Source organism: Anolis sagrei, chromosome 2 (assembly GCF_037176765.1).
Source record: "Anolis sagrei isolate rAnoSag1 chromosome 2, rAnoSag1.mat, whole genome shotgun sequence".
Lineage (NCBI taxonomy): Eukaryota > Metazoa > Chordata > Lepidosauria > Squamata > Dactyloidae > Anolis > Anolis sagrei.
In genome coordinates this window covers 150,596,001-150,623,142 of record NC_090022.1, presented here as the reverse complement: position 1 = coordinate 150,623,142, position 27,142 = coordinate 150,596,001, and the positions used below count along the sequence as shown (strand labels likewise).

At 39.3% G+C, this 27,142-nt stretch overlaps 1 protein-coding gene across 1 annotated transcript in view; it reads left to right on the top strand.

The window, feature by feature from the left end:
- Positions 1–27,142, top strand: part of ELP1 (elongator acetyltransferase complex subunit 1) — a 58,404-nt gene that overhangs the window by 19,269 nt on the left and 11,993 nt on the right. Inside the window, exons 12-26 of the mRNA XM_067463962.1 lie at positions 873–1,043; positions 2,647–2,746; positions 4,628–4,798; positions 6,021–6,127; positions 8,180–8,283; positions 11,900–11,953; positions 12,057–12,162; positions 12,950–13,065; positions 15,155–15,228; positions 16,679–16,757; positions 17,614–17,693; positions 18,768–18,905; positions 20,404–20,489; positions 23,317–23,465; positions 25,688–25,811. Coding sequence (XP_067320063.1) covers positions 873–1,043; positions 2,647–2,746; positions 4,628–4,798; positions 6,021–6,127; positions 8,180–8,283; positions 11,900–11,953; positions 12,057–12,162; positions 12,950–13,065; positions 15,155–15,228; positions 16,679–16,757; positions 17,614–17,693; positions 18,768–18,905; positions 20,404–20,489; positions 23,317–23,465; positions 25,688–25,811 — 1,659 coding nt within the window. The remainder of the gene's footprint in view (positions 1–872; positions 1,044–2,646; positions 2,747–4,627; positions 4,799–6,020; positions 6,128–8,179; positions 8,284–11,899; positions 11,954–12,056; positions 12,163–12,949; positions 13,066–15,154; positions 15,229–16,678; positions 16,758–17,613; positions 17,694–18,767; positions 18,906–20,403; positions 20,490–23,316; positions 23,466–25,687; positions 25,812–27,142) is intronic.

The window sequence follows — 27,142 nt, the reverse complement described above, 5'->3', positions numbered from 1 at the left end:
AGATGCCAGTAGAAACAGTACAGTTTAGAAGTCATTAGATCAGTGGTTCCCAACCTGTGGGTCCCCAAATGTTTTGGCCTTCAACTCCCAGAAATCCTAACAGCTGCCAAATAGGCTGGGCTTTCTGGGAGTTGTAGGCCAAAACACCTGGGGACCCACAGGTTGAGAACCAGCGCATTAGACTTTCAGTGTAGAAACAGTACAGTTTAGAAGTCAGTAAAAACTTAAATCTTTCGGGAGACGAGAGACTCCATTAGACTCTCAGACTAGAGAGATGCTTTGGACTGTTGATTCCAAGAAAGATGCCCTGTGTTATCTACACAGAAACAACTTCAAATTCTGTCTGTAACTGGATTGATATCCAATGTATCTGTATCCCTAAATACTGTCACTATTGCCCAAAAAAGGTCTATAGTCAGCCCTCCACATTTACTGGGAAATTGTGAATAAAACCCCTTTTGTTTTACCTGAGGCTGGATTTACATTGCCTTATTTCCCAGGATCTGATCCCAGATTCCCAAGTCATTCCTGACATAAAAAAAAGAAAGAATGAAATTCCCAGATTATTTGCTATGAACTGGATTATGAGTACACTGCCAGATAATCTGGGATAAGAAGATAATCTGGGATTAAATCCTGGAATATATGGCAGTGTAGATCCAGCGTGAGAGGACAGCTGTCTTGGAATTTCTAGGTCTTCCCGCACAACTCTGTGGTCAACCAGAGGGACCTTGTCAACCAAATCCACCAAAGTTAAGCCTTCAAGTGTGGAGATCTGACTGTAGTTATACTGTTGGTTTGTGGATTAACAGCTTCTTGAGTGGTGGAAATGGAGTGATTTTTGTCACCTTCTTTGTCTCCTTCTTTGAAAGACAAGGTGCTGCTGACTGCCTTCCGGCACGCGGTGGTCCCGCCGCCCCTTTGCACATATCAGCTCCAGCTTCCCTGCACAGTCAACCAAGTTGCCTTTTGTCCTGAGCCAGCTAGGAGTGGAGATCTTGCTGTCCTGGATGCGAATCACAGGATTTCCATTTATAGATCTGGTAGGTCATCTCACATTGGTTTCGGTTTTGTTCATACCAAGCAGGAAGCCAATTCCCTTTAAGTTTTTTGGAGTGCTGATTCAGAAAATTGCATTGGATAGACCACATCAGCTCTAGTTTCTGATACAGAACATAAACCATCCAGAAGTTGCCATCTGCTCACCCACATAAAACATATTTAATAATCTAGAGCTGATGTGGTCTATCCAAGGGGTCCGGGCTGGTCAGCAACAGGGAAGGAGTGGCAGGCTGCATGAAAGGAGCGAAAATAAAAGAAATAAAATAAAGAGGAAGGACGCTTGCAGACCAGATTATCATCCTCACGGCCCACTGGTGGTCCGCAGCCCACAGGCTAAGAACCACTGCCCTAAAAGCACCAGATCCTGTTTGATCTTGGAAACTAAGCTCTAGTTAGTACTTGAACGAGATACCACCAAAGAATACCAGGTGATATAGCCTGTATTTCAGAGGAAGCAACAGGCAGAACTCCCTCTTGAATATTCCTTGCCTAAGAAAACAGTATAAAATTGGCAGGTGACTTGAATTTATTTATTTATGTACTTTATTTTTATCTTGCCTGTGGAGAGATTGCAGTGAAAGCGCAATGCAGCCAATGCCAGAAAACAGAGTTTTAATATATAAAGCATTTTAGGTTTCCGTGTCTTGACAGCTGAATTCCTTCACTTCCACAGTTATTTGATATAGTGCAGATTTCTATATATCACTACCACAATTTATTATTTGCACGTAAATGTGTTCAGGCTGTTCCTTTTTCTTGGACAAATCACTTTCATACTGAATTCAGCAAATCCCAACTTGTCCATTTTACCTGTCAGGAACTGCAGCAGACAATAACAAGTCAGTAACTCTTTTTAAAAATCAAAGCAAGGAGTGAACAAATCAACAGAATGTTCTATATTCTTTCCAGCAGTGGCCTGAGGATTTTCCTTATTGCCTTCTGCAGTCAGATTGATTTACTGTTTGGGTTGCTGAGTTTTCCAAGCTGTCTAGCCATGTTCAGAAGCATTCTCGCCTGACGTTTCACCCACATCTGTTTCAGGCATTTTGAGAGGTTGAGGGGTCTGTTGGAAACTAGGCAAGTGAGGTTTATATATCTGTGGAATGTCCAGGGTGGGAAAAAGAACTCTTATCTGTTGGAGGCAAGTGTGAATGTTGCTGTTGGCCACCTTTATTAGCATTGAATGGCCTTGCAGCTTTAAAGCCTGGCTGGTTGCTGCCTGGAGGAATCCTTTGTTGAGAGGTGTTGTTTCCTTTCTGTAATTCCCCTCGCTTAGTTTCCAACAGACCTCACAACCTCTGAGGATGCTTGCCATAGATGTGGGCAAAATGTCAGGAGGGAGTGCTTCTGGAACATAGCCATACAGCTCAGAAAACTCACAGCAACCCAGTGATTCCAGCCATGAAAGCCTTCAACAACACGGCTTACTATTTGTCGCCATAGTTAGGGATACAGCCAATGCTATTAGGAGCCAGTATGGGAGAAGGGAAACACCAAAGGATATTAGGAGAGGTGGGTATCTGCCTTGTGTGTCTCCTGCTACAAGGAGGCCAGTGACGTGTTTGGTTTGTTGTCCCTTGACAGGTGGCTGTACGAATACAAAGGTGGACTCCACAATGAAAATTGGTGCAGTGGGTGGACTTAATGCTTCTGCTGCTGCACCTTGGCTGGAAAAATCATACAGGTATTATAGTTTAAACTTATGGCAGAGCAGGATTCATAAGAGAAGATGCAACCTGAAATGGTATTGTCTTTAAAGAAAGCCACTGTCTAGAGACTTTGTGGCTTTCCAGGCAATGTCCAGTTATGAGAATGATGACCCTTTATGTATTCCGTTATGATAGGCACCATTTGGAGTGGACAGAGAAGTGTACACAGTAATAGTTAAATCAGTCTCAGGAAGTTAGTTCAAGAAGTGGTGCAGAGAATGGGTTTGCAGTATACCCTCAGTATTTGCTTCATTGGGCAACCATCCCTAGCAACCCTTTTTGCGAATGCTGTTCCAGCATTGCTGTTCAGAAACTGTGCCCATTGCCAATCAGGTATGGGGAAAAGGGGGGGAAAGGTTGGCACCCTAGTTTTAGAATTGACTGTTACAGCTAGCTAGCTGTCTCCAAAAATTATAAATCTCAGGGATGCTCAGTTTTAGTACTGGTAACTCTCAAAAGCGCTGTTCATCTCATCCACCATAACCATGGCCTTTATTAGATGGCAAGCCTCCATCGTAATCAAACACTTTTGTCCACTTCATTGCAAATTGGGTTAACCAATTTGAGATAACCTTCAAGAACCAGTTAAAAACTTTCCTGTTTAGACAGATTTTAGTGAAGGAAACTAAGCTGGAGTGATAAGAAACATCATAATGTTTATGGACTGGAACAAAGTGTAGTATGATCTGACATGATGCCACAGGAATGTGAATGTATATTATTCTTGTTTTGAAATGTTATTTTATATGTTTTTTACTTATTGATGTATTTGGCTTGGCTTTTTTTTTTTTTTACATGATTTTGATATATTGTAAGCTGCTTTGGGTCCCATGAGGGAGAAAAGCAGGATATAAATAAATAAATTGTTGTTGTTGTTGTTGTTGTTATATGAAACCATGTAACAAAACTGTTTATAATCATATCTTGAAACGTGACTTTTTGCACAAATAAATCAATTACACACCTCACAGGACATTTTAATAATCATAAATGTTCACGTAATTCAGAGTGTGTTTTCCAGTTTCCAAAAAAGCTACACATTCTGAGGAAAAGGCCACATAAGGTCATTTCTTGGTTGATGAGAGCGAGCACTGAATGCTTGTGGTGGTTTTTGTGGTATCCGTCTGACACTGGAGCCCCTGGTGGCGCAATGGGTTAAAATCCTATGCCGGCAGGACTGAAGACAACAGGTCGCAAGTTCGAATCTGGGGAGAGGCGGATGAGCTCCCTCTATCAGGTCCAGCTCCTCATACGTGGACATGAGAGAAGCCTCCCACAAGGATGATAAAAAACATCAAATCATCCTGGCGTCCCCTGGGCAACGTCCTTGCAGACGGCCAATTCTCTCACACCAGAAGCAACTTGCAGTTTCTCAAGTCGCTCCTGACACAACAAAAAAAAGTCTGACACTAAACAAACACTAACTTAGAAGCCTCCTGCTCATTGTCTGTTATTTTTAACCTATTTGTTTGTCCCTTTAAGTATAATTTCATTTCTAAAGGTAAAGGTAAAGGTTTCCCCTTGATATTAAGTCTAGTTGTGTCCGACTCTGGGGTTGGTGCTCATCTCCATTTCTAAGCCAAAGAGCCGGCGTTGTCCATAGACGCCTCCAAGGTCATGTAGCCAGCATGATTGCATGGAGCGCTGTTACCTTCTCACAGGAGCGGTGCCTATTGATCTCCTCACATTGGCATGTTTTCAAACTGCTAGGTTGGCAGAAGCTGGGCCTAGCAGCGGGAGCTCACCCTGCACTCCGGATTTGTTCTTTTGTCTAAGGGTAGATACATGTGATGCGTTGGATTAATCTTTTGTGTGGATATCTGTATAAATAATCTGACTTTCTGTTCTTTCCACAGAATTGACAGTGTGGATGACAAAAATGGGAGAAACCCACTGTGGCTTCGCCTTCTCATCTGGCTGCAAGATGACCTCCTCTTAGCTGTTAGCCAGGGACACGTCCCAGGTCACACTGTCATTCACCATCTGAAACTGACCTCAGCTGCAGAAGAAGGATGTGTTGATATCAGGTATTAAGAATAAACCAATGGTGGGGAAAGGGTGACCCTCCAGAGCCATTTTATGAGCACTTCCAGTTATGATCTCGGCACACATTTCCTAGAAGGCAGTTGGGGGAAAATTTTAAAACAAATTATTTCATAGAGTGTTTGAAATGTTTCTGGAAAGGTGAGGAAATCTTCCACCTTAATCTCCTCTTATTTGTGGATGGTTGAGCAACTGTCAATCGTATGGCTATGCAAACAGTGTCTTCTTCGACCATAGTTTCTTCACTATGATTGATCTTGCTTCATTAGAATGGGATCATGAGATGGTTTTTAAGCAACTGATTTTAAAGTGGATATAAGTGATTTATGGTTTTATGTCCTAGCATTGAATGTTTGCCATATACATGTTGTGCTCCACCCTGAGTCCTATGTAGGGTGAGAAGAGCAAAATATACATTTTTAAATAAATAACTAATTTGTAATTGTAATCAAGAGATGTTAATACAAGATTGTAGCTCAAATCTGCAAACTCATGATTAATTTATTTCTGCAATTTAGAAGCCTTCAGAAACTGTACACAACCAATAGAAGTTGATTTAGTTTACTAATAGCACTTTTATGCCTTGTTTACTATTATCCTTTCTCCATATCATGATTAATAAAGGTAAAGGTTTCCCCTTGACATTAAGTCTAGTCAAGTCCAAGTCTGGGGTGTGGTGCTCATCTCCATTTCTAAGCCGAAGAGAGTCCGTAGACACCTCCTAGGTCATGTGGCTGGCATGACTGCATGGAGTGCTTTTATCTTCCTACCAAAGCGGTACCTATTGATCTACTCATATTTGCATGTTTTCGAACTGCTAGATTGGCAGAAGCTGGGGCTAACAGTGGAAGCTCACCCTGCTTCCTGGATTTGAACCACCGACCTTTCAGTCAGCAAGTTCAGCAACTCAGCAGCTTACTGGGGGTTATTTAAAATATACCTCTTTATCTTGGACATGTATTCATTTCTCACCCTTATGGACCATTTTCTCATTATATAAAACCAGAAATGTGTCCACAGTCATCTTACGGAGTTGATAGAGGTATTAGAGACCTGAAGACAGCTACTGCTAGTATATATCAAACAAATTTATAGAGCAGTTCAGAGTCTATTTTGGACTTAAGTTGCCTTCATTTTTCCTGCCATTACTGAGTCATATTGAATATAGCATGATTATTTTTTTCCCTTTTGTGCATCTTGTTGTAGATCACACCTGACTATAGCTGGGGATGTAATCAGCTTATGTTACAACGCAAAGACAAAAGTAGTGGCTCTGCAACTTTCTGATGGTCAAATAATGAGATATCATTGGGGTAGGTATCTTTACTGATACTCACATGCACTGGTTGGGCCTTCCTTTGCCTGCAGTCCAATCCCTGCCATTTCCACTGATAACATAGCTGCAAAAGAACCCTTGCCTGTGACCTTCAGAGCTAGAAGAAGTTGTACTAAGCCCAAGGCTTCTAACATTTGGCCAAGGGCAGCTTCAAATGGTAGAAGGCTATGAAAAGCCATCTTGAGTCCCTTTGGGTGAGAAAGGCGGGATAGAAATGAAGTAAATGAATAAATAAATAAAAGCCGTGATCTGATTTGATATATACAAATACAAATGCTGTATACTTTTTCTTATATACTTTACACCAGGGGTCAGGAACCTTCGGCCCTCCAGGTGTGGTGGACTTCAACTCCCACAATTCCTTGGGCCAAGGTAAGCCTTTGGGGCGAATGCCGAGCCTCAAGGAATTGTGGGAGTTGAAGTCCACCACACCTGGAGGGCCGAAGGTTCCCCATGCCTGCTTTACACTTTGATCTACCGTAATTCACCACAGAATAGTTGCATTTCCCCCCCCCCTTTTGGTGGGGGAGAGGGGGTGCGACTATTATGCGATGAAAAAGTCCGGGGGGGGGGGCTTTTTCACTGCATATTAGTCCCTTTGAGGGTGCAGCTGTGTAGGTGGCTAAAGCTTCACTTGCCCACATGGCTGTGCCTTCAAAGCATAGCTGCTGAGGGAAGAGCTAGATGAGCAGGCGAGTTTACCGATGCATGGCATGGCTATGTAGCTGTGTAAGGGACAGATGGATGGGTGAGCTTGCTCCCCTGCCCACCTCCCACTTTTTCTTGGCACTGCTGGACTTGGCTCCCAGCAGAGTCAAGCCCTATAGTGCCAAAAGATCAATCACTCCCTTAATTTACTCACCCAGACAAGTTAACTAAGCATGTGACTATTATGCGAGGAAAGGCATACCACCACTTTTGGGGAGTGTGACTATTATGCAGTGGCGACTATTATGCAATGAAATATATTTAGTAGTGCCATAGTGCCATGGTAGCATTATATATCTATTGTATTGCTTACAACTGAATAAAGATGTGAGTTGTACATAATGTCACTAGACCTTTTCATAGCTTTTAATAATAATAATAATAATAATAATAATAATAATAATACTTTATTTATACCCCGCCACCATCTCCCATAGGGACTTGGGGTGACTGGCACAAAAACACACACTGGTGCTGTACAACACATAAATTGCAATGCATCAACATTAAGTCAGTAACACGTTTACATAAAACCAAACATGTACAATTAACATAAGCAATAAAATCAGTAAAATATGGCTATTGCCATTGATTAAAATATTCGTACAATCATTTTTGCATACCCATCAAAATATGGATATAAAATGTTAGAGTAATTGGGAGTCAGTCTGGCTATTATCTTAAATGTTATCGAAGGGCTGATGAAAAAAGCCAACTTTTTAACTCTTTCTGAAAGCTATTGCATGAAATATACTCCATCCATGCCTCCTCCACCATTGTCTCCCTTTCTCTTGTAGGAGCTACCCACATTTATCTTTCTTATTATTCATTTCCTGCCTCACCATGTACCAAAGCAGGGAATAACTGCATTAAAATATAATATATCCAGTCAGTTAAAACACATAACTGAATTAAAACATCAATTTAAAAGAACATATAATCCCAGCACACATTGAAACAGCCAGTAAATAATTTAACATTTGTAATCTTAAAATCGTAATTTTAAAAACATCTTGATAAACTTGCCAGAAGAGAGAGATCTTCATTGCTTTTCAAAATTCAGGCAGCATATTCAGTTGTCAAATCTCTTCCAACAAGTCCTTCCACAATCTAGGGAAAGCTTTTCCCAGCATATCCCAGTTCAAGGTTTGAGTAGTGTATGTCACAGCATAGATGTAAACTGGGATATGTTTGTTGAGACCTCTCATCTTAGTGCTGTAAGAGATTGGCATCCACCAGCACCTTCCCAAATTCATGCTGCACCTGAATGTATATAATCTTGGTTTCCTTATGTAGAACTCTCTTCTCTGTTTTGCTTCAGGAGCTGAAACACCCACTGTCAATCCGTGGCTGAGCAGCAGTGGATCAGCAGTGCGGTTTCCCTCTCCTTGTATGCAGATTTCACTGGCTCTGCTTAGTGGTGAAGTAAGTAGGTCTAGTGATGGCCTATTAGGATTGTTTTCTCACCACTGCTCCCACATTGTTTGTTTGGACATTTTGCTATTGGGTTTTCTATTATCTCTCTCATGTATACATGGTGACTAGAAAGTGTTTACTGTAACCAGAACATTTCCTGCACTTGGGCACAAGTTCTTAAGATGAACAACTCTGTGGCCCAAATGATTCATTGGAACTTATGTCACAAGTACCACCTGCCAGGAGTAAAGAACTGGTGGGATCATAAACCTGCAAAGGAAAAGTGGAAAATGAACACACAAAAATACTGTGGGACTTTTGAATCCAGACTGATAAAGTTTTGGAACACTTCCTGGTATCATTGGAGGTTTCTGATCCTTTTCCTTCTTCTTTTCCCTTTTCCCTTGTGTCTTGCTCTCCCCTAATTTTCTCTCCTCTGTTTTATGCCTTTAGATAACTATTTTCATATTCTTTTCTTTTATCAGGTATGTTGTTACTTGTTTCCAATCTGTTTCGGCTATCGATATGCCCTTCTTTTTTGATAGTAGATACGTCAATTTATCCATATTTCTTATGTCTAGTATTTTTGTTAACCATTCTTCTTCTTCTGGGGGGTCCTTCTTTTTCCAATATCTTGCATATGTTATTCTAGCTGCTGTTGTCAGCAGGAATAGAATTTTATCTTTATTTTTTTCCATTTTTATATTGTGTATGCCGAGTAGAAAAGTTTCTGGTTTTTGTGGTATGTTTATCTCTAATATTCTTTGTAGTGTTGTATGTACTTTCTTCCAATATGCTATTGCCTTTGGGCAGGTCCACCATAGGTGGTAATACGTCCCTTCTTTTTCTCCGCATTTCCAACATTTTGTATTTGCGTTTTTACTGAATTTGCCCAATCTATGCGGTGTGATGTACCATCTATGTGCCATCTTTACCCAATTTTCTTTTAGTTCAGTTGCTTTTGAATATTTTAGTTTTTTGTTCCAGACTTCTTCCCATTCTTCTTTCTTTATTTCTCTTCCCAGATTCTCCTTCCATTTTTTCATGTAATTTTTTCCTTCTTCTTTGATGCCTTCCTCTTCTACCAATTTCTTATATATTTTAGATATTAATTTGTTTTCTGTTTGCATTATTTTATCCCAAAAGTTTTTCCCCTCTTCAAAGCCTTTTTCTTTATCTTTCTTGAAGTGTTCTTTAATTTGTGCATATTGGTACCAAGATATCTTGTCATTTATGCTCTTTAACTCCTCTTGTGTTTTCATCTTGAATTCTCCTCCCTCCTTTCTTATTATGTCTTTATATTTGGGCCAGTCGTACCATCCCGTAATTCTTCTTTGTGACGCTTCTAAGGGGGAGAGCCATGTTGGTGTTTTTTTGAAAAATTTATTTTTGTGTTTGTTCCAAATTTTTATTAGGGAGGATCGAATAAAGTGATTTCCGAATTTTTTTTCTGTTTTTTCCTTTTCATAACCCACATACGCATGCCATCCTAATCTTAGCCCTTTTCCTTCCAGATTTAGAATTTTTTCCTTCTCTAGTTTAGTCCAATCTCTTACCCAGATCAGCACACAAGCATCGTGATATGATTTAATGTCCGGGGTTGCTAAACCTCCTTTGCTTTTCCCTTCTATCATGTTTTTATAGTTTATCCTTGGTTTTTTTCTTTGCCAAATGAACCTCATAATGTTTTTTTTCCAATCATTTAGTGTTTTTTGATTTCTTATTATCGGTAGATTTTGAAATAAAAAGACCAATTTTGGGAGTATTGACATTTTTATAATTGCAATTCTTCCCATTAAAGATAATTTCATGCTTCCCCATTTGTCTAAGTCTTTTTTGATTTTTTTTCCATGTTTCAATATAGTTGTTTTCTCGTAATTGCAAGTTTTTCGCTGTTAGAATTATTCCTAAATATTTTATTTTTTTAGTAATTTGTATATTCCATTTGGTCCTTAATTCTTCTTGTTCTTTCTTCGTTATATTTTTTGTTATTGCTTTTGTCTTATCCAGGTTGATTTTAAATCCTGTTACCTTTCCATATTGATTTATTGTATTCAGCCATTTTCCCAGGTTTTTATTTGGTTCTTCTATTACGCCTATAATATTGTCCGCAAATGCCCTAATCTTGTAATTGTGGCCTTGTATTCGTGCTCCTTCGATCTCTTTATCTTCCCTTATTCTATCCAATAGTACTTCAAGAGTCAATATAAAAATTAGTGGTGAGATGGGGCAGCCCTGTCTTGTTCCCTTTTGAATGTTGATTGTGTCTGTTTGTTGTCCATTCACTATTATTTTTGCCTCCTGTTTGTCATATATTGCGCCAATTATATTTTCAAAGTGGTAACCCATATCCATTTCCCTTAATAAAATGTTTATAAAATTCCAATTTACATTGTCGAAGGCTTTTTCAGCGTCTAATGCTAGGAACATAACCTAAAAAAAGTTTTGGAACACAATATGCCAGACATCACGATTGTGGAAAAGAAAAAAGTTTGGATTATCGATGTCACCATTCCAGGTGGCAGTCACATTGAGGAAAAACAAGAGGAAAAACTCAGCCGTTATTAGGACTTCAAAATCGAACTACAAAGGCTTTGGCATAAACCAGTATAAGTGGTCCCAGTGGTCATAGGCACACTGAGTGTCGTGCCAAAGAGCCAGCATTTGGAAACAATAAACACTGACAAAATCATGATCTGTCAACTGCAAAAGGCCACCTTACTTGGATCTGCATGCATCATTCGAAAATACATCACACAGTCCTAGACGCTTGGGAACTGTTCGACTTGTGATTTTGTGATATGAAATCCAGCATATGTATCTCTTTTGCTGTGACATACTGTGTTTTTGTGTCAGTAAAATAATAATAATAATAATAATAATAATAATAATAATAAAATTTATTTAATACTTGCCACTCCTGATGGCTCGAGGTGGAGTACAACAAAGTCAAAAACATATAAACATACACTAAATTACATCAATAAAAACACAAAAATATAAAAAAACTTGCACCAAACACAGATACAGAATTGACATATAGTTGCAATAAAATGTAAATCAACTCATGATTGAAAGTTGATTGAGTAGATCTTCAGAAGAGATGGATCTTCAATTGCATTTTAAATTCCAACAGCTTATTTAGCTGTCAGAGCTCTTCCAGCAGGTTGTTCCATAGTCGTGGGGCGGCTGATGAAAAGGTCCTCTGGGTGATGGATTTTACAGGAGAAGCCAACATTTTGTACTAGAAACTAACTGGCAGGCAGGATTTTAATACAGCTGTTTTACGCTCACTTTAAATATATGTCATTTTATTGCTAGATTTTAAATTAATTGGAGTTTTCAAACTTGGTTCCAAGATAGCCCAGTGTAAAGCGCATTGCAGAAGCCCAACCTTGAGGTTACTTGCGTATTCACTACCATCTTCAGGTCCTCCAAATGTAGGAAGGTGCAAATCGTAATATGCACCTTATGGATTTTACTTTTCTAATTTTTAGGGGAAATTATATTACATTGGTGCACAAATCTAATTGTGAGTGCCGAGCGCATAGACTGTAAAATTGTGGCATGTTCCCTTTTTAATCTTCTTGTTTTATCTCTCTTTTTCCCCATTTGGACTTTTTAGGAGACTATCTTCGGCCTGACTGACAGATGTCGTTTTTTTATTAATGACACAGAGGTACCAGTTGTTTTTCTCTTTTTGTCTATTTATTTTTCTGTAACAGTGAAAGTAATGTGCTATTCTATACAGTGACCGAGGGGCTGTTTCTTGTTTTCCACAGATTGCATCAAATGTCACTTCCTTTGCAATCCATGATGAGTTTCTTTTGTTGACCACCCACTTACACACTTGCCAGTGTGTGTCTCTGAAGAACATGTCTCTGAAAGGTAAACATTCCCAATGTTTTGTGCAATAAAAGTGCCCTGAACTGTTGCCACCTCTCTGATAAAATACTGTATTTCATTGTGTAATAGTCACTATTGCATTATAGTTGCACCCCCCTTTTTGGAATCCTGGTTAAGATCTTTTTTTTTTTAATTCATTGCATAATAGTCGCAGCCCCTGTAGCTCTAAGGGGCAAGTGCACAGACAGGTGAAGGCGCAAGAGCTAGGAGATTTCCCATATAATAGAGCTTCGGTCTCTATTATATGGTCTCCTTCAGCTGCTGGAAGGCAAAAGAGGCCCATCTTTTACCACATAATAGTCACAACCCCTATTTCCCTAAAAATTGGAGGTACGACTATTATGCAGTGAAATACAGTACTTCCTCTAAAGTGATTTGCCTTCCTCTCTCCCTGGGGCTGCTTCCACCACTGCCCTCCTAACAAAACATCTTCCCAGAGCCCTGCTAGTGACATTGCTCAATTGCTCTCCCCTCCCCCAACCATCACCAATCACATATTGTCGAGTGCCTCAATCTGATACCAGACCAAGTGGGGCTCTGAGAAGGTGTTTGCAAGGAGAATAGCAGCAACAGCGCTGAGAACAAGAAAACAACACAACAGTGCCATTTTAGATTTGGACAAGGGAACTGTGGACAGCAAACCAACCTCATGCCAGTGGTGTGGACAAATTGATGAATCCAGGGCAAAATATTGTGGCTTGCACCCAGGTTATTTTTACTGGTTTAGACAAGCTTGGAAAGTTTATGCTATTAATTGTGATACCTTTAGCTTTGCAGTCAAGCTTGGTCACCACTTCTGCTCCAAACAGTGAGACACTGCGCAGGATTGAAAGAGGATGCCGGATAGTCACCATTGTGCCCCAGGATACAAAGCTAGTATTGCAGGTTGGTGTTCCTTCTCTTTGTTTACAGTCCAAATAAAGTTATGGCAACATGAATGTATGGGTTCCATGAGAGAAAAATAACTGGGCTATACCAATAGAAAAACTGTATTATCTGGGACTGCCTGATTTGGGTCTGTACATGAAGGCAAGTGGCCTAGAATGGCTGAGGGAATGGATAACATTAAACAACAGAAGATTACTAGCTTTAGAGGGACATGAATTGAGAACAGGTTGGCACGGCTACCTGTGGTATGGGAAGAAAGCTGTAGAAAAAAGTTTCAGAAATCACATCGTCCACTCAGCCTTACTGAGACTCTGGAACAAATACAAACAGAGGATTCACAGCAAAACCCCCCAATGGGTATCCCCTATGGAGGCATGCCACAGACGCGAATTAGGTTGGAGGGAGTGGCCAACCTATGGGGACCTCCTGAAGAGAGAACAAAGTGTAATGAAACTAAAATCACATGAAGAAGTAAGACCAAAATTCCTAAACGTATCATGGCTGCATTACCTCCAAATAAAAGAACACTTCAAAAAAGACTCTAACCTAGGTTTCGAAGAAAACACATCCTTATGGCAAAAAATTTACGAAGGCAAAAAGAAAGTAATAACAAAAATATATCAACAGCTACTGCTATGGAACACAGAAAGAGAGCAGATAAAAATTGCATGATAAGATGGGCCAAAAACCTAAAAAGATCTGTCCTCCTAGAGGAGTGGGAGGCACTATGGACCAGAAAACTAAACTTCATGTATACATACTACTTCAAGGAAAACCTAATAAAGATGTTCCATCAGTGGCACATGACCCCAGACAAAATTGCGAAGTTCAGCAAAAATAGCAGTGACAGATACTGGAAATGTGGAAAGCACAAGGGGACCTTCATACACACATGGTGGCACTGCAAGACAGCAAAAGCCTTTTGGAAAGAAATCCACACCATGTGTTAGAAAGTACTGAAAAAAAACCTCCCCTTTAAACCAGAAAACTATCTGCTGAGCTTCACAACAGACTAGTGGAGTGTGAATGAGGAAAAAATCTTTGTGTACATTACCATGGCAGCTCGATTGAGCTATGCAAGAGTATGGAAGCAGAAAACAAGACCTTCCAAAGGAGAGTGGACAAATAAATTATTTGACACAATGAACATGGACAAACTAACATCCCTATTAGCTAAAGGACAGAACAAACCAAGAACAATGACAGACTGGTCAGCAGTAAAAATATGGATGAAAGAAAATAAAGTAAAGGTACTAGTTTAAAAGAAACAAAGACAGAACAATAGCAAAGGACTCAAAAACAGATCCCTCTAAGAAACCTCGAAGAGATAACATGGAATTGGAAGGGAAAAAAGCATAGAAAATCCCACACAGATGAGTAACGGAAGAAGACATCCCCCCTCTACCCCCCCTCTACCCCCCTCACCTCTACCCCCCTACTCTACCCCACCCCCCCTCACCCAAACCCCCACCCCCTCCTTCCCCTATCCCCCCCATCCCCCTAGCTCTCTCCCCCCCCCAAAAAAAACCCACCTCCCTCCCTTTTTTCCCCTGGTTTTTTAAACATTGTATTTATAGAATATTTTGCAAATAAAAATTTATTATAAAAAAAGAAAAAGAAAAACTGTATTATGAGATCTTGTGGAGTGTACGGTTCAAATAGGAATGGGCTACACTGAACATTTCTCTATGTAGAACATCTCCACTTATATGGATCATATTTGAATATTTCCCCATCTTTGTCCATGGGGGAAAATGGGGCTACATCTTTATCCTCTAAGGGTTCTCTAAAAAAGGATATAGGACAGAACTCAAAACTGCACCATTCCTCCCATCTGTAGTTTGACCCCATAAATGCAACAACCCTCTCCTTTCACCTCAGCCACTGCTATGTCTGCAGGCTAAGAGGAGGCTGAGGCAGATGAGGGCCGGAGGAAAGAGCCCAAAGGGCCGCATCCAGCCCATGGGCCTTGGTTTATCCATGCCTGAGTTAGGGGGTTGTTTCTGGCTCGTGGATCTGCTAACTGGTTTTGGACATTGACGATGCCCTCAGGATGGGTTGCATATTTATGTGGAATCTTTTTTAGGCACCAAGAGGAAATTTAGAAACCATTCATCATCAAGCCCTTGTTTTGGCCCAAGTTCGCAAGTGGTTGGACTGGTGAGTAAAAAAAACAAAAACGTTTCTTCCATCTTTTAGAGTTTTGATGCAACTGGAAAAATGAGTTTAACAGGAAGACACTGGTGATTATATGTGTTTAATGGTTTTTGTATGGATTTTTTATAATGCTGTACTAAATGTTTTTTAATTGTATTTTATGGATGTTATGGCATCAAATTGCTGCCACTTTGTAAGCCGCCTTGAGTTGCCTTCGGGCTGAGAAAAGTGGTTTAGAAATACCATAAATAAATAAATAAATAAATAAATAAATAAGAATACTGGAGTATGGCAGAAAAGTAATGAGACTGATGTTCTTTTAACCATGAATTTTATTCTGTGACCAAACCAAGGTTATCCCCTTCATAATACTTCCCTTGGACAGTTACACAGTGATGGATGCATTGTTTCTGTTGTTCATAGTGATTCTTCCCCTGGAGTGCATTTCAGCTCCTCAGTTACATTCTTCTAGATACCCTCCTGAGTACAGAAATGGCACCTTTTCAAATGGTGTTTTGAACTATAGGAATAAAAAGAAGTCACGGGGTGCAGCATCCAAGTGTGTGCAGTACTTGGTCACATATGTGCCATCTTCTTCCTAAGCCTTTCAAGGACTTTCTCTTGGAGGCACGAATTCCTTATGGAGTCCTGACTGTTCAAAAACAAATGAGCATTGAATCAACTTTGGATTTGCTCATTCTCTCTTTCTTGGGATGGGGATAGTGTGCAGTGTGCCACTCCCAACTTTGGTGTTTGGTCTCTGGGCCATCCTCAGAAATCCACGATTCATCACCTGTGTAACTGAAGGATACGGGCTCCCTCTTAAGACAATTCAGAAGATAGATACACACATCCCTCCAATTGACCCTTTGTTCAGTTGTGAGTTTTTTTGGAACCATCTTAGCATGCACCTTTCTCATGCCCAAATACTGTGTTAAAATCAAATGGGTGGTAAACTGGTTCAATTTTAATTCATTATTGCTCATTCTCAATGTCACTTGTTGATCTAATATCAAGAACCCTCACACTTTATGCATTGTCATCCATTTCTGAGGCTGAAGGTCTCCATGCAGAAAGTTCCTTTTCCATTTTTTCTCAACCTCCTCAAAAGGCCTTGCGCCATCTGAACACACGTGATTTAGATAGGGAATGTACTCCATGAGACATTTGTAACTTTTTATAACTCACAGTAGCGGATTCGCCAAGCTGCACACAAAATTGGATGGAACAATTTTGCACTGATTTTTACCGGTTCATCTTGTACTAGACCTCACAAACACAGCTTCAGGTGCTCTCAGCAATTGTGTACACTGTCATGTGAAGGGCATTCTTGGTTCGTGCATAACATTGCCAGTCTCATTATTTTTCTGCCATATCTTGTATAATAACTCTGTTTTTCCTTATCACGTGACTGTTTTGAAACTGACCAGTACTGCTCTACTTTTCTAAACAGCCTCCAGTTTAAAGAAGCATTTGAATGTATGAGGAAACTGCGAATCAATCTCAACCTCATTTATGACCACAACCCAAAGGTGAGTTGGGATCAACTTTGCTTGAAGAGCATCTTGGAGCAGGATAAGAAGAATAGAGGATAGATGTATATAAAATACTTTATAGAAATAATATCAGTAGGAAATATAAAATTGGGATTATAAAAGCACAAGTTTTAAGTGCAATGTGAACATCGGGCACAATCACGATAGCACTATGTAACATGATTTTTGTTCCTGGGTTAGAAGGAACAATATCCTAATTGGTCCTATCATAAACCCATGGAAAAGGTTTATTAAACTGCAAAAACTTTGTTTTTGCGGGATATACTGCAGCACATTTTACTGTAGTTTTTCAATGAATGCCTCATCGAGTCTCAACCAGTTTAACATAGTATGTGGAAGCCACGAAAACAAAGTTTCTGGAGAACAGCAACTATTCAAAGTAAGTATCACATAATTGAACGGGGATAACACTTTCAAACCAGGAACAGAATTTATTTTTCAAATTTTGTTACATAGTGTAGTCATTAAAGCAGTCACTTTACAGTCAACTCTCTGTATTTGTGGATTTCACTTTTGTGGATTTGATTATTCACAAATCTGATTTAAATGCTATCTCTAGGAAACTTTAGGTCTTCTGGTGCAATTCTGTGATTGGCTTCCTGCTGTTATTGACCATAGAATCATGCTGGAGGGCCTAGAAATTTCTAGAAAGGTGTTCTTTCAAGTAAAAAGTAGCAGTTTTATATTTTCATGGAAGTCCTGTTCCCCTATTCTGAATTTCTGAGCTTCCACTGACCCCTACCCCACAATATTAATTTCTTTTCCGTATGAAAAAATGAATGCATGCATTTAGTGGATTGTTCTGAAAGATAACAAAGCCTTTCGATTTCAGGTTTTCCTGGAAAATGTGGAAACGTTCGTAAAACAAATTGATCTTGTGAACTATATTAACTTGTTTCTCACAGAGCTGAAGTAAGTATGGCTTTGCTTCTTAAAGTGCTGTGTTTGAAATGGGTGGATGGAAACTAAATCAAGACCTACAGATAGATCTCTGTATGATTTGTAGTAGATCTGTGGATGTGAGCATTGTACTACGACTCTGGGATCCAGGATTCAAATCCCCACTCAGTCATGGAAACCCATTGGGTAATCTTGGTCAAGTCACACTCTCTCAGCCTCAGAGAAAGGCCAAGGCAAGCCTCTTCAAAACAAAGGAAACCCTGTAATAGGCTTGTCTCGGGGTTGCCACAAGTCATAAGTGACTGGGAGGCACATAGCAACAATAATAGCAACTGTAAAAAAGTATCTTAACTCCTACTAATCTAACAATTACAGCAACAAAACTCTTGGGACCAGAAGTGTATTGGATTTTTTTCATATTTTGGAATACCTGTCTTTGCGTTCATAAAGTGATATCTTGGAGATGGAACCCAAATCTAAACAAATTATCTAATGTTTCATATATTCCTTATACATATAATAAATATATTTAATAATTTTGTACATGAAACATACGTATATTGAACCATTAGAAAGCAAATGTGTCACTATTTTCGCCACCCATATGAACAAGTTTGGATTTTGGAGTATTTCAGATTTTGGAATTCCAGTTAGGGGATGCACCACCCTCGCTTTGAGAAACTTCTGCAGAGGTAGTAAAAGTCTGCAATTGAACTACAGGCGTTGTAGTTTTATAACACCTTTAGTCTTCTCTTCAAAAGAGTGTTGATAACTCACCCAACTGCATCTCGCAGGATTATGTAGCATTGAGGTACAGCCGTTAAAATGGCGTCAAACTGCATTAATTCTATAGTGCGGATGCACCTCCTGAAAGGACCATATGCCACCCCAGAACCAACTCCACTTTCTTGAACATTTGTGATGTTTTTGAGAAGGCAAAACAGATGAGAAGAAAGGAGGAGGAATGCTTGATCCTGTCTCCATCTTAAACCTTTTTGGTTTTGACTCTGCACCTCTTAAGATAGAAAAATTGTTCAGAAATATATGTACTTACCCCCCCCCCCCTTTGTGTGTGTTCCTTCCTAGAGAAGAAGACTTCACAAAGACCATGTACCCACCTCTGGATCCTGCCATCACCTGCGAGCCGCACGGTTCTGATAGAAAAAAGGTTGACCTCATCTGTGATTCAATGAGAGCAGCCATGGAGAACATCAATGCTCCTAAGTACTACTAGGCTCATGATTGTAGAATTTTTTAACGTTTATGTATATATAAAATATATATAAATGGGTCCTTGTTATAAGGTATAAGGTTGGTGGGAGGAAATATTGACCTATGCATGTATTTACCTGATACATACTAAGGGGAAAAATGGAAGATATGAGAACATGCATACAAAGCCTGCCTCTGGTATCTTATATTGTACTACAATATTTGAAAGGGCTTCAATCTGTATATTTTCTTGAACGTGGAACTTTCCCAATTGTTAGGAACGCAGTTTTCCTTAAGTTCCTTATTGTGTGAGGACTTCTACTCTTGGCCAGGCAAACCTGAGCAGATGGTCTTCAGACTTCCTTTGTTCCATACTGGAAGAGAGGGAGTTGATCAAGCAGTACCAGCCATACAGACCTGCAATCATCTCTTCCAACTTTTAGCCCTGACATGAGAATCATGAAAACCCAGTTTCTAAAATTGAACTTTTCTCTGTTCCAGTGTTTCTCAACCTGTGGGTCCCCAGGTGTTTTGGCCTTCAACTCCCAGAAATCCCAGCCAGTTTACCAGCTGTTAGGATTTCTGGCAGTTGAAAGCCAAAACATTTGGGGACCCACAGGTTGAGAACCACTCTCTAGGCTTACCACTTGAATCTATAGTTCTGTGTATCTTGTGGTAATGTGCACCAGTTTGATTGGTTTCCTTTAACTTTCTTTTTGCATATACCACTTCATAAGAGTGTGGCCTATAAAATACATTAAACCAGTACTTTTTCCCCTAATTTGTTTTTGTTTTTTTTCTTCAACAATCTTACGTTTTGTCTGAAGAAAACATTTACAATTTGATTCCATGTTTGGGGAGGAGGGGAGGTGGTACTAAACTGCAAGGGAAGATCAGATTCTTTGTTCTCAAGAAGGTGACTGGCTGCACTTGGAATGCTATACAGTATGTCCCCCGAACCCATTGGACCAATATCTACAGTTTAATATATTCACATCTAACAAAGTATGTCATTTCTAGGCATTTTCTAGGACCTCCAGTGAGACTCTATAGTAGAGGGTCTTCAAAAAGATGGACTCAATTTGAAATTCCTATATCTATATATATATATATATCTATATATATATATTTATCTATATATAACATTTCTCTGCTCCAGTGTTTCTCAACCTGTGGGCCCCCAGGTGTTTTGGCCTACAACTCCCAGACATCCCAGCCAGTTTACCAGCTGTTAGGATTTCTGGGAGTTGAAGGCCAAAACATCTGGGGACCCACAGGTTGAGAACCACTGCTTTAAGGAGTACTACTAATCAATTCAAAATTGATTTGGTTTCCCTCAAAATGTGTTGGCTAATTCTTTTGCATGTAAACGCCAACTCTGCCATTTTTTCTATTTCAATTTCGTGAAATTTCCATGATAACTCTTATCTTGAGCAAAATCTTCATCATGAGAAAAATAAGAAACCATTCAAAATCTCTTCTTTTTAACTTCTCTCGTTGGTTTCTTTAGATACTGCTTATCCATCCTAACTTGTCATGTAAAAAAGAGCCCTCCAGAATTAGAAACCGCCTTGCAGAGAATCCGTGAACTTCGAGGTATGATATTGGGTTAGGACTGATTCAGAGTTATTTCCAGGGGGGAGGGAAATCGTATCCTTTATTATTATTATTATTATTATTATTATTATTATTATTATTATTGATGCTGCTGCTATACTTTTCTCTCCTAAAGGAAACTCAAGGCACTAACAATGTTAAAAACAGTATAATTTGCAATTATAACTTGTAAGATATACTAACTAAAATAGCATTTAACATGGAAACTATAAAAAAATGAGTTAAAACCATCAAGAGCTTACTAAAATACATAAAACGCTACACAGCACCCATTTTAGCTTGTTTACATAAATGTGTATATCTCTTTTTGACAGCATTCATTTTTACCATGGGAAACTTTTCCCTTGTTCAATAATAATAATAATAATAATAATAATAATAAAGCTTTATTTATACCCCGCCACCATCTATCTCCCCAAGGGACTCGAAGTGGCTTACATGAGGCCAAGCCCAACAACACATCAATAAAAACAAAAAGCAATAAACAAAACAATAATTACAATACAATTAATATAAATCACATATAAACAATAACCAATAAACAATAATACACAAGGATTTAAAAATCTAGTCTTTTATTTCCTAGTTAGCCTCCAGTTTCCCCACCCACTAAATTATAAGGATATGAAGCTTGTTTAGCTCCAAATAAAGCTAACCTACTGATCCTGAAATCAGAACCAAGAATGAGATGCTATGTTTAGTAGTGAACTTTTAAGTAATGCAAGCAAATATACTTGTCATCAGCATCTCAACTATTGTTCCAGTTTTACTACAGGAATGGGGATATGCTTTAGACCAAGGAGATTTCCTTTATAAGAATGATAACAATAATAAAACTTTATTTGTACCCTGCCACCATCTCCCCGAAGGGACTCGGAGTGACTAACAAAATACTCAAGGTGCTACACATAAAATAGAATTACATATCATCCAAACAATACACAATTTGACTGAATACAAACAATGGACCACATCAATCAATACAATTAATTTTTTTTAAAAAAATCTAAAACACAGTCATACCTGTGGGTCATTAAGTTTCTTTAAACACAAATTAAAGTGCCAAATAACAATGGTTATCATCACATGGCCATAGGCCATTACTCCAGGTCAAAAGCCCATCTAAACAGCCATGTTTTTAGACTCAAATTGAAGGTTTGGAGATTTGGGGCTAATCTAATCTCTCTAGGGAGGGCATTCCAGAGCCAGAGGGCCACCACCAAGAAGGCCCTATCTTTCGTCCCCAACAACCCTATTTGGGACAGTGGTGGGACCGAGAGAAGGGCCTCCTTGGCATATCTCAGAGCCCATGCTGGCTCATAGAAGGAGATGTGGTCTCAAAGACAGCTTGGACCCAGACATATTGGACTTTATAGGTAATAACCTCCACTTTGAATTGGGCCCAGAAACTTGTCAGGAGCCAGTGGAGCTGATTCAATTAGGGCATAACATCCTCCCTACAGCTAGCCCCACTTAGTAGTCTGGCAGCCGACCTTTCTACTAATTGCAGTTTCCAAGCCGTCTTCAAAGCCAGCCCCACCTAGAGTGCATTGCAGTAGTCCATTCTGGATGTAACTAGGATGTGGACCTCCGTGGCCAAGTCAGGCTTCTCAAGGTACAGTCGCAGTTGGCGCATAAGTTGTAACCGTGCAAATGCCCTCCCAGCCACTACCGACACCTGAGTTTCAAGTATCAGGTGTTGGCAGTGGCTGTGTCCTCGGGGAGTGTAAACTCGTCGACCACAGGTTGCCACCCTATACCCCAATCGACCTCACAACTGACCAGGAGGACCTCTGTCTTGTGTGTATTAAGCCTCAGCTTGTTGGCCCTTCACAGGGCCAGTCACCGGTCCATCACAGATGCCAGTCCCCGGTCCAGGATCCGGGGGCTTCCTTGGAATGGGGTGGAAAAGAGTAGTAGAGTTGTGTGTCAATTGCGTAGAGATGCCACCCAACTCCGAAACTCCAGATGACCTCTCCCAGAGGTTTCATGTAAATGTTGAAAGCATGGGGGAGAAAATACAACCTTGTGGGACCTCATAGGACAGTGGTTCTCAACCAGGTGTCCCCAGATGTTTTTGGCCTTCAACTCCCAGAAATCCTAACAGCTGGTAAACTGCTGGGATTTCTGGCAGTTGTAGACCAAAAACATCTGGAGACCCAAGGTTGAGAACCACTGCCATAGGACAATGGCGAGGGATCTGAACAGGTGTCCCCCAGCACCGCCATCAGGGTCCGATCCTCCAGGAAGGAGCAGAGCCACTGCAAAGCAGTGCCCCCCAAGACCCATTCCAGAGAGTCGACCCAGAAGGATACCATGGTCAATGGTATCAAAAGAGAAGCAGCAGAGATACACTCCCCCTATCTAGTTCTCTATGGAGGTCATCCACCCCAACATCATTCAAGCACCCCTGGTTTGCCCATTTGTAGTAATGTAGCACTGGGATGGGAACTGAACCCATTCTGCAAAGATTTTATTTTTAAATTTACATATTTATCAACAACAACAACAACAATCTACACACACACATATACATGAACCAATGCAATATTTGTTAAAGTCTATGCAGTGGTTGCATCTGCCTATGCCATTCTCTCCTCCCCTGCATCCCGTTGCAGTGACTTCCCATGCTTTGAGTTTGAGACAGTCCTATACAATTCTGTTCTTCCTTCCTAATACAGTATTTTTCCATTCTTCTATCATAATAGTTACTACTTTAAAATTCCATGCAAATCCACATCTAATCCACAGCTACTTTTGCAAGTGAAGGCTTGCTTTAAATATATATATCAATTTTAAACTGCAGAACAAGTTCCATCAACAGTTGGATCCATTAGTGCAGAAGAGGCTCTGAAGTACATGCTGTACTTGGTGGATGTCAATGAGCTGTACGATCATTCATTGGGAACATATGACTTTGATTTAGTTATCATGGTCGCTGAGAAGTCTCAGAAGGTAATTCCTCACATTATGTTTGATTTCCCTATAATTCATACCTCATTTGCTGACCTCTGTAGCTGCTAAATTAAATTGTTAGAATTATCAGTCCAGTCAAGAGTTTCTCTCATTGCCCAGATTTCCTTAGGATTCGTAAACAAGGCAGGTTGTCCATTTCAAGCTGTTCTTTCAAATCTCATCACATTGCCTCTTTTTCTGTTTTCCTCTCATAAATCCTCCCAACTACATTTGCTCACATTGATCAAACTGCTTGTGATGTCCCAAGTCTGTCCTGTGAGGATTTATGATGTTATCATCTCAGGAAGAACATCATAGATCCTCAGAAAGCCAACAAAAAAAATATGATAGTATGGGCCAAAAGACAATGATGTTGAAAGAATAAGAGGAAAACTTGTTCAGAGAACAGTATCAAATAAACTACACTGAAGGCCTCTGTAATCACCAAACCCACAACTGTAGTTTGACCTACCTGTGCTGGGCTGAATATAGAAATTTGCTATGTCCTTCAAGCAATGTTATAATATGATTCTGGAAGCTACCACAATATTGTGTTGGAAGACCTAGCAAATTCGTAGATTCCAGGGGAATATCTCTAGAAATCTTGACATTTTCTAGACCAGAGGTCCTCAAGATTTTAAAGCCAAGGGCGGGTTCATGGTCCCTCAGCCTGCCGGGGGACCAGACTATAGTTTGAAAACATAAACTGATTGCTATGCATATTGCATATGTCTTATTTGTTTTTTAAATTTTATTATTATTATTATTATTATTATTATTATTATTATTTTAAAATAATTTTATTGAGGGTTTTTTTTTAGGGGTACATTTGTCATGCAAAAGAAATATGAAAGAACAATCTATACACATAATCTATCTATACACATAATATGTGTGTATGTGGCAGAGGTGTCAACTTACACAGACGCCACAAACAGGCTATAGTTCCAAGTGCTGAGAAGTCTCCCTCAACTGATATTGCAGGTTATAGCAAGCACTATGAAATGTAGCCCAAATGCTGCCAATGTCTTGTCAAAGGCTTTCATGGCTGGAATCACTGGGTTGTTGTAGGTTTTTCGGGCTATATGGCGATGTTCTAGAAGCATTCTCTCCTGACATTTCACCTGCATCTATGGCAAGCATTGTAATGTTATATTGTTAATGTATTCATATGTTTTTATGTACTTATGATGTTGTTGCTTGTTGCTTATGTTTTGGTTTTATTTTGCTATAATATGTTGTCTGTGCTTGGCCTCTTGTAAGCCGCCCTGAGTCCCCGTTGGGGAGATGGTGGCGGGGTATAAATAAAGTTTATTATTTATTATTATTATTAAGCATCCTCAGAGGCTGTGTATCCCATTTTCTGTATTTTATTATATTGTACTTATTGCATTATTCATGTTGTAAACCGCCCCGAGTTCCCTGGGGAAAAAACTTTATTATTATTATTATTATTATTATTATTATTATTATTATTATTATTATTATTATTTTACTGACACAAAAACACAGTCTATCACAGCAAATGAGATATTTATGCTGGATTTCATATCACAAAATCACAAGTCAAACAGTTCCCAATCATATAGGACTATGTGATTTATTATTATTATTATTATTATTATTATTATTATTATTATTTGAGACACAGCAAGATGAGTCCACAGCAGACAAGATCACTCTGCTGGTTGTTGTATTGGATCACACGTTGGACACTTCCCAAGTGTCTAGGACTGTGTGATGTACTGATTGTGTTTAAGTGCAGGCCAAGGTCTTTAAGCACTACACCCAGTGTGCCGATCACCACTGGGACCACTTTGACTGGCTTGTGCCACAGTCTTTGCAGTTTGATCTTTAAATCCTCATATCGTGTCAGCTTATCCAGTTGTTTCTCTTCAATCCTGCTGTCACCTGGGATTGCGACATCAACAATCCATACTTTGTTTTTTAACATTATTATTATTATTATTATTGTGTCATATCGTTCTTTGGTCAAATGATTAAATACTCTTCTTTTTTCTGTGGCCTTTTAAGGCCTTTACTAATTCATAGCAGTCTAACTGTACAGAAAATTGCTGAAAATGGCACTGAGGTAGGGATTAGGTTTCAGCTCAGATCAAAGGTTTCAGGGACTAACTTCTACTAATGTTGAAATACACAAGTTATTATATTTTACTAAGTTCTATAGCATATTAAATAATTATACTTTATGTTGTTTACAGGACCCAAAGGAGTATCTCCCATTTTTAAACAATCTTAAGAAAATGGAAAGCGATTACCAACGATATTCTATAGACAAATATTTGAAGAGATACCCAAAGGCCCTCTACCACCTCAGTAAATGTGGTAGGTGCACCAGGAGTCTGTAAAAGAGAGTTTCATCTTATTTCTTACCAGCCGTCCCCTGGCACAGGTTGCTGTGGCCCAGTCTGTGTTTATGTGTTTTGTGTGTGTATATGTGTGTGTATATATTTGTGTATATATGTGGTTTTGTGCATGTGTTGTAATGTAATTTTTATTTTTATTTTGGCTTTTTAAGTCTCTTCTGCTGTGTTTTTCAGTGTTTTTATGAGTTATGGTCACTTATTGGCCTGATAGGTGTATTGTAGGCATGTGCAATCCATGGTTCTAAATGGTTCTAAAGTACTTACAAAACTAAAGTTCTGGTGGTGAAAACTAGGGGGCGCTGGTGCTTTTCTTCTACAGTGTTGCTAAAGTTCTGGTGGTGAAACTTTCAGAACTCTTAACACAACTTTCAAAATTGCATTATAAATGGCAGTTCCTAATAGGTTCTGTCATAAAAATCACCAATAATGAAATAATAATGAAATTTTGAAAGTTTTGTAGAGTTCTGAAATTTTCACCACCAGAACTTTAGCAATCCTGTAAAAGCAAAGCACCAGCGCCCCCTAGTTTTCACAACCAGAACTTTAATTTTGTAAGTACTTTAGAACCATTCAGAACCATGGATTGCACATGCTTTTGTGTCCAAATTTGGTGTCAATTCACCCAGTAGTTTTTGAGTTATGTTAATCCCACAAACGGACATTACATTTTTATTTATATAGATGGTACCTGTAATATGTTACACTGTGTAACATGGGTTTTGTTCCTGGGTTATAAATGTCATTTCCTAATTGGTTTCATCATAAAAACATGGAAAAGGTTTATAAAACTGCAAAGGCTTAGTTTTTGCAGGACATCCCGCAGCACATTTTGCTCTAGTTTTTCAATGAATATCTCATCAAGTCTCAACCAATTCAACATAGTTTGTGGCAGGCACAAAAATGAAGTTTTTGGAGTATAGCAACTACTTTCAAAATAAGTACCACCCAATTAAGCAGGAGTAACACTTTCAGAACAGGAACAGGACATTTTTCAAATTTTGTTTAATGGTGTTATTGAAAATAAAAAAAAGTTTTAAATTGCTAGTGAAAGCTGTGCAAGGGGGCATAATCTCCATAGAGCAGGAAGTTCTGTCGGCTGGTGAGAATACTGACCCTTTCAAAAAGAGCTTGAAATCCAGCATCAGAACAAAGTCTAACAAAAACTGGAGGCAATCTAACCAAACGTCTTTCTTCAGTGACAGGTCATCAAATCAGAAAAGCATTCTAGATCAACAAAATGCAACTGCTAGTCCCAGAAAGAATTAGGAATCAGCAAGATCCACATAAGTG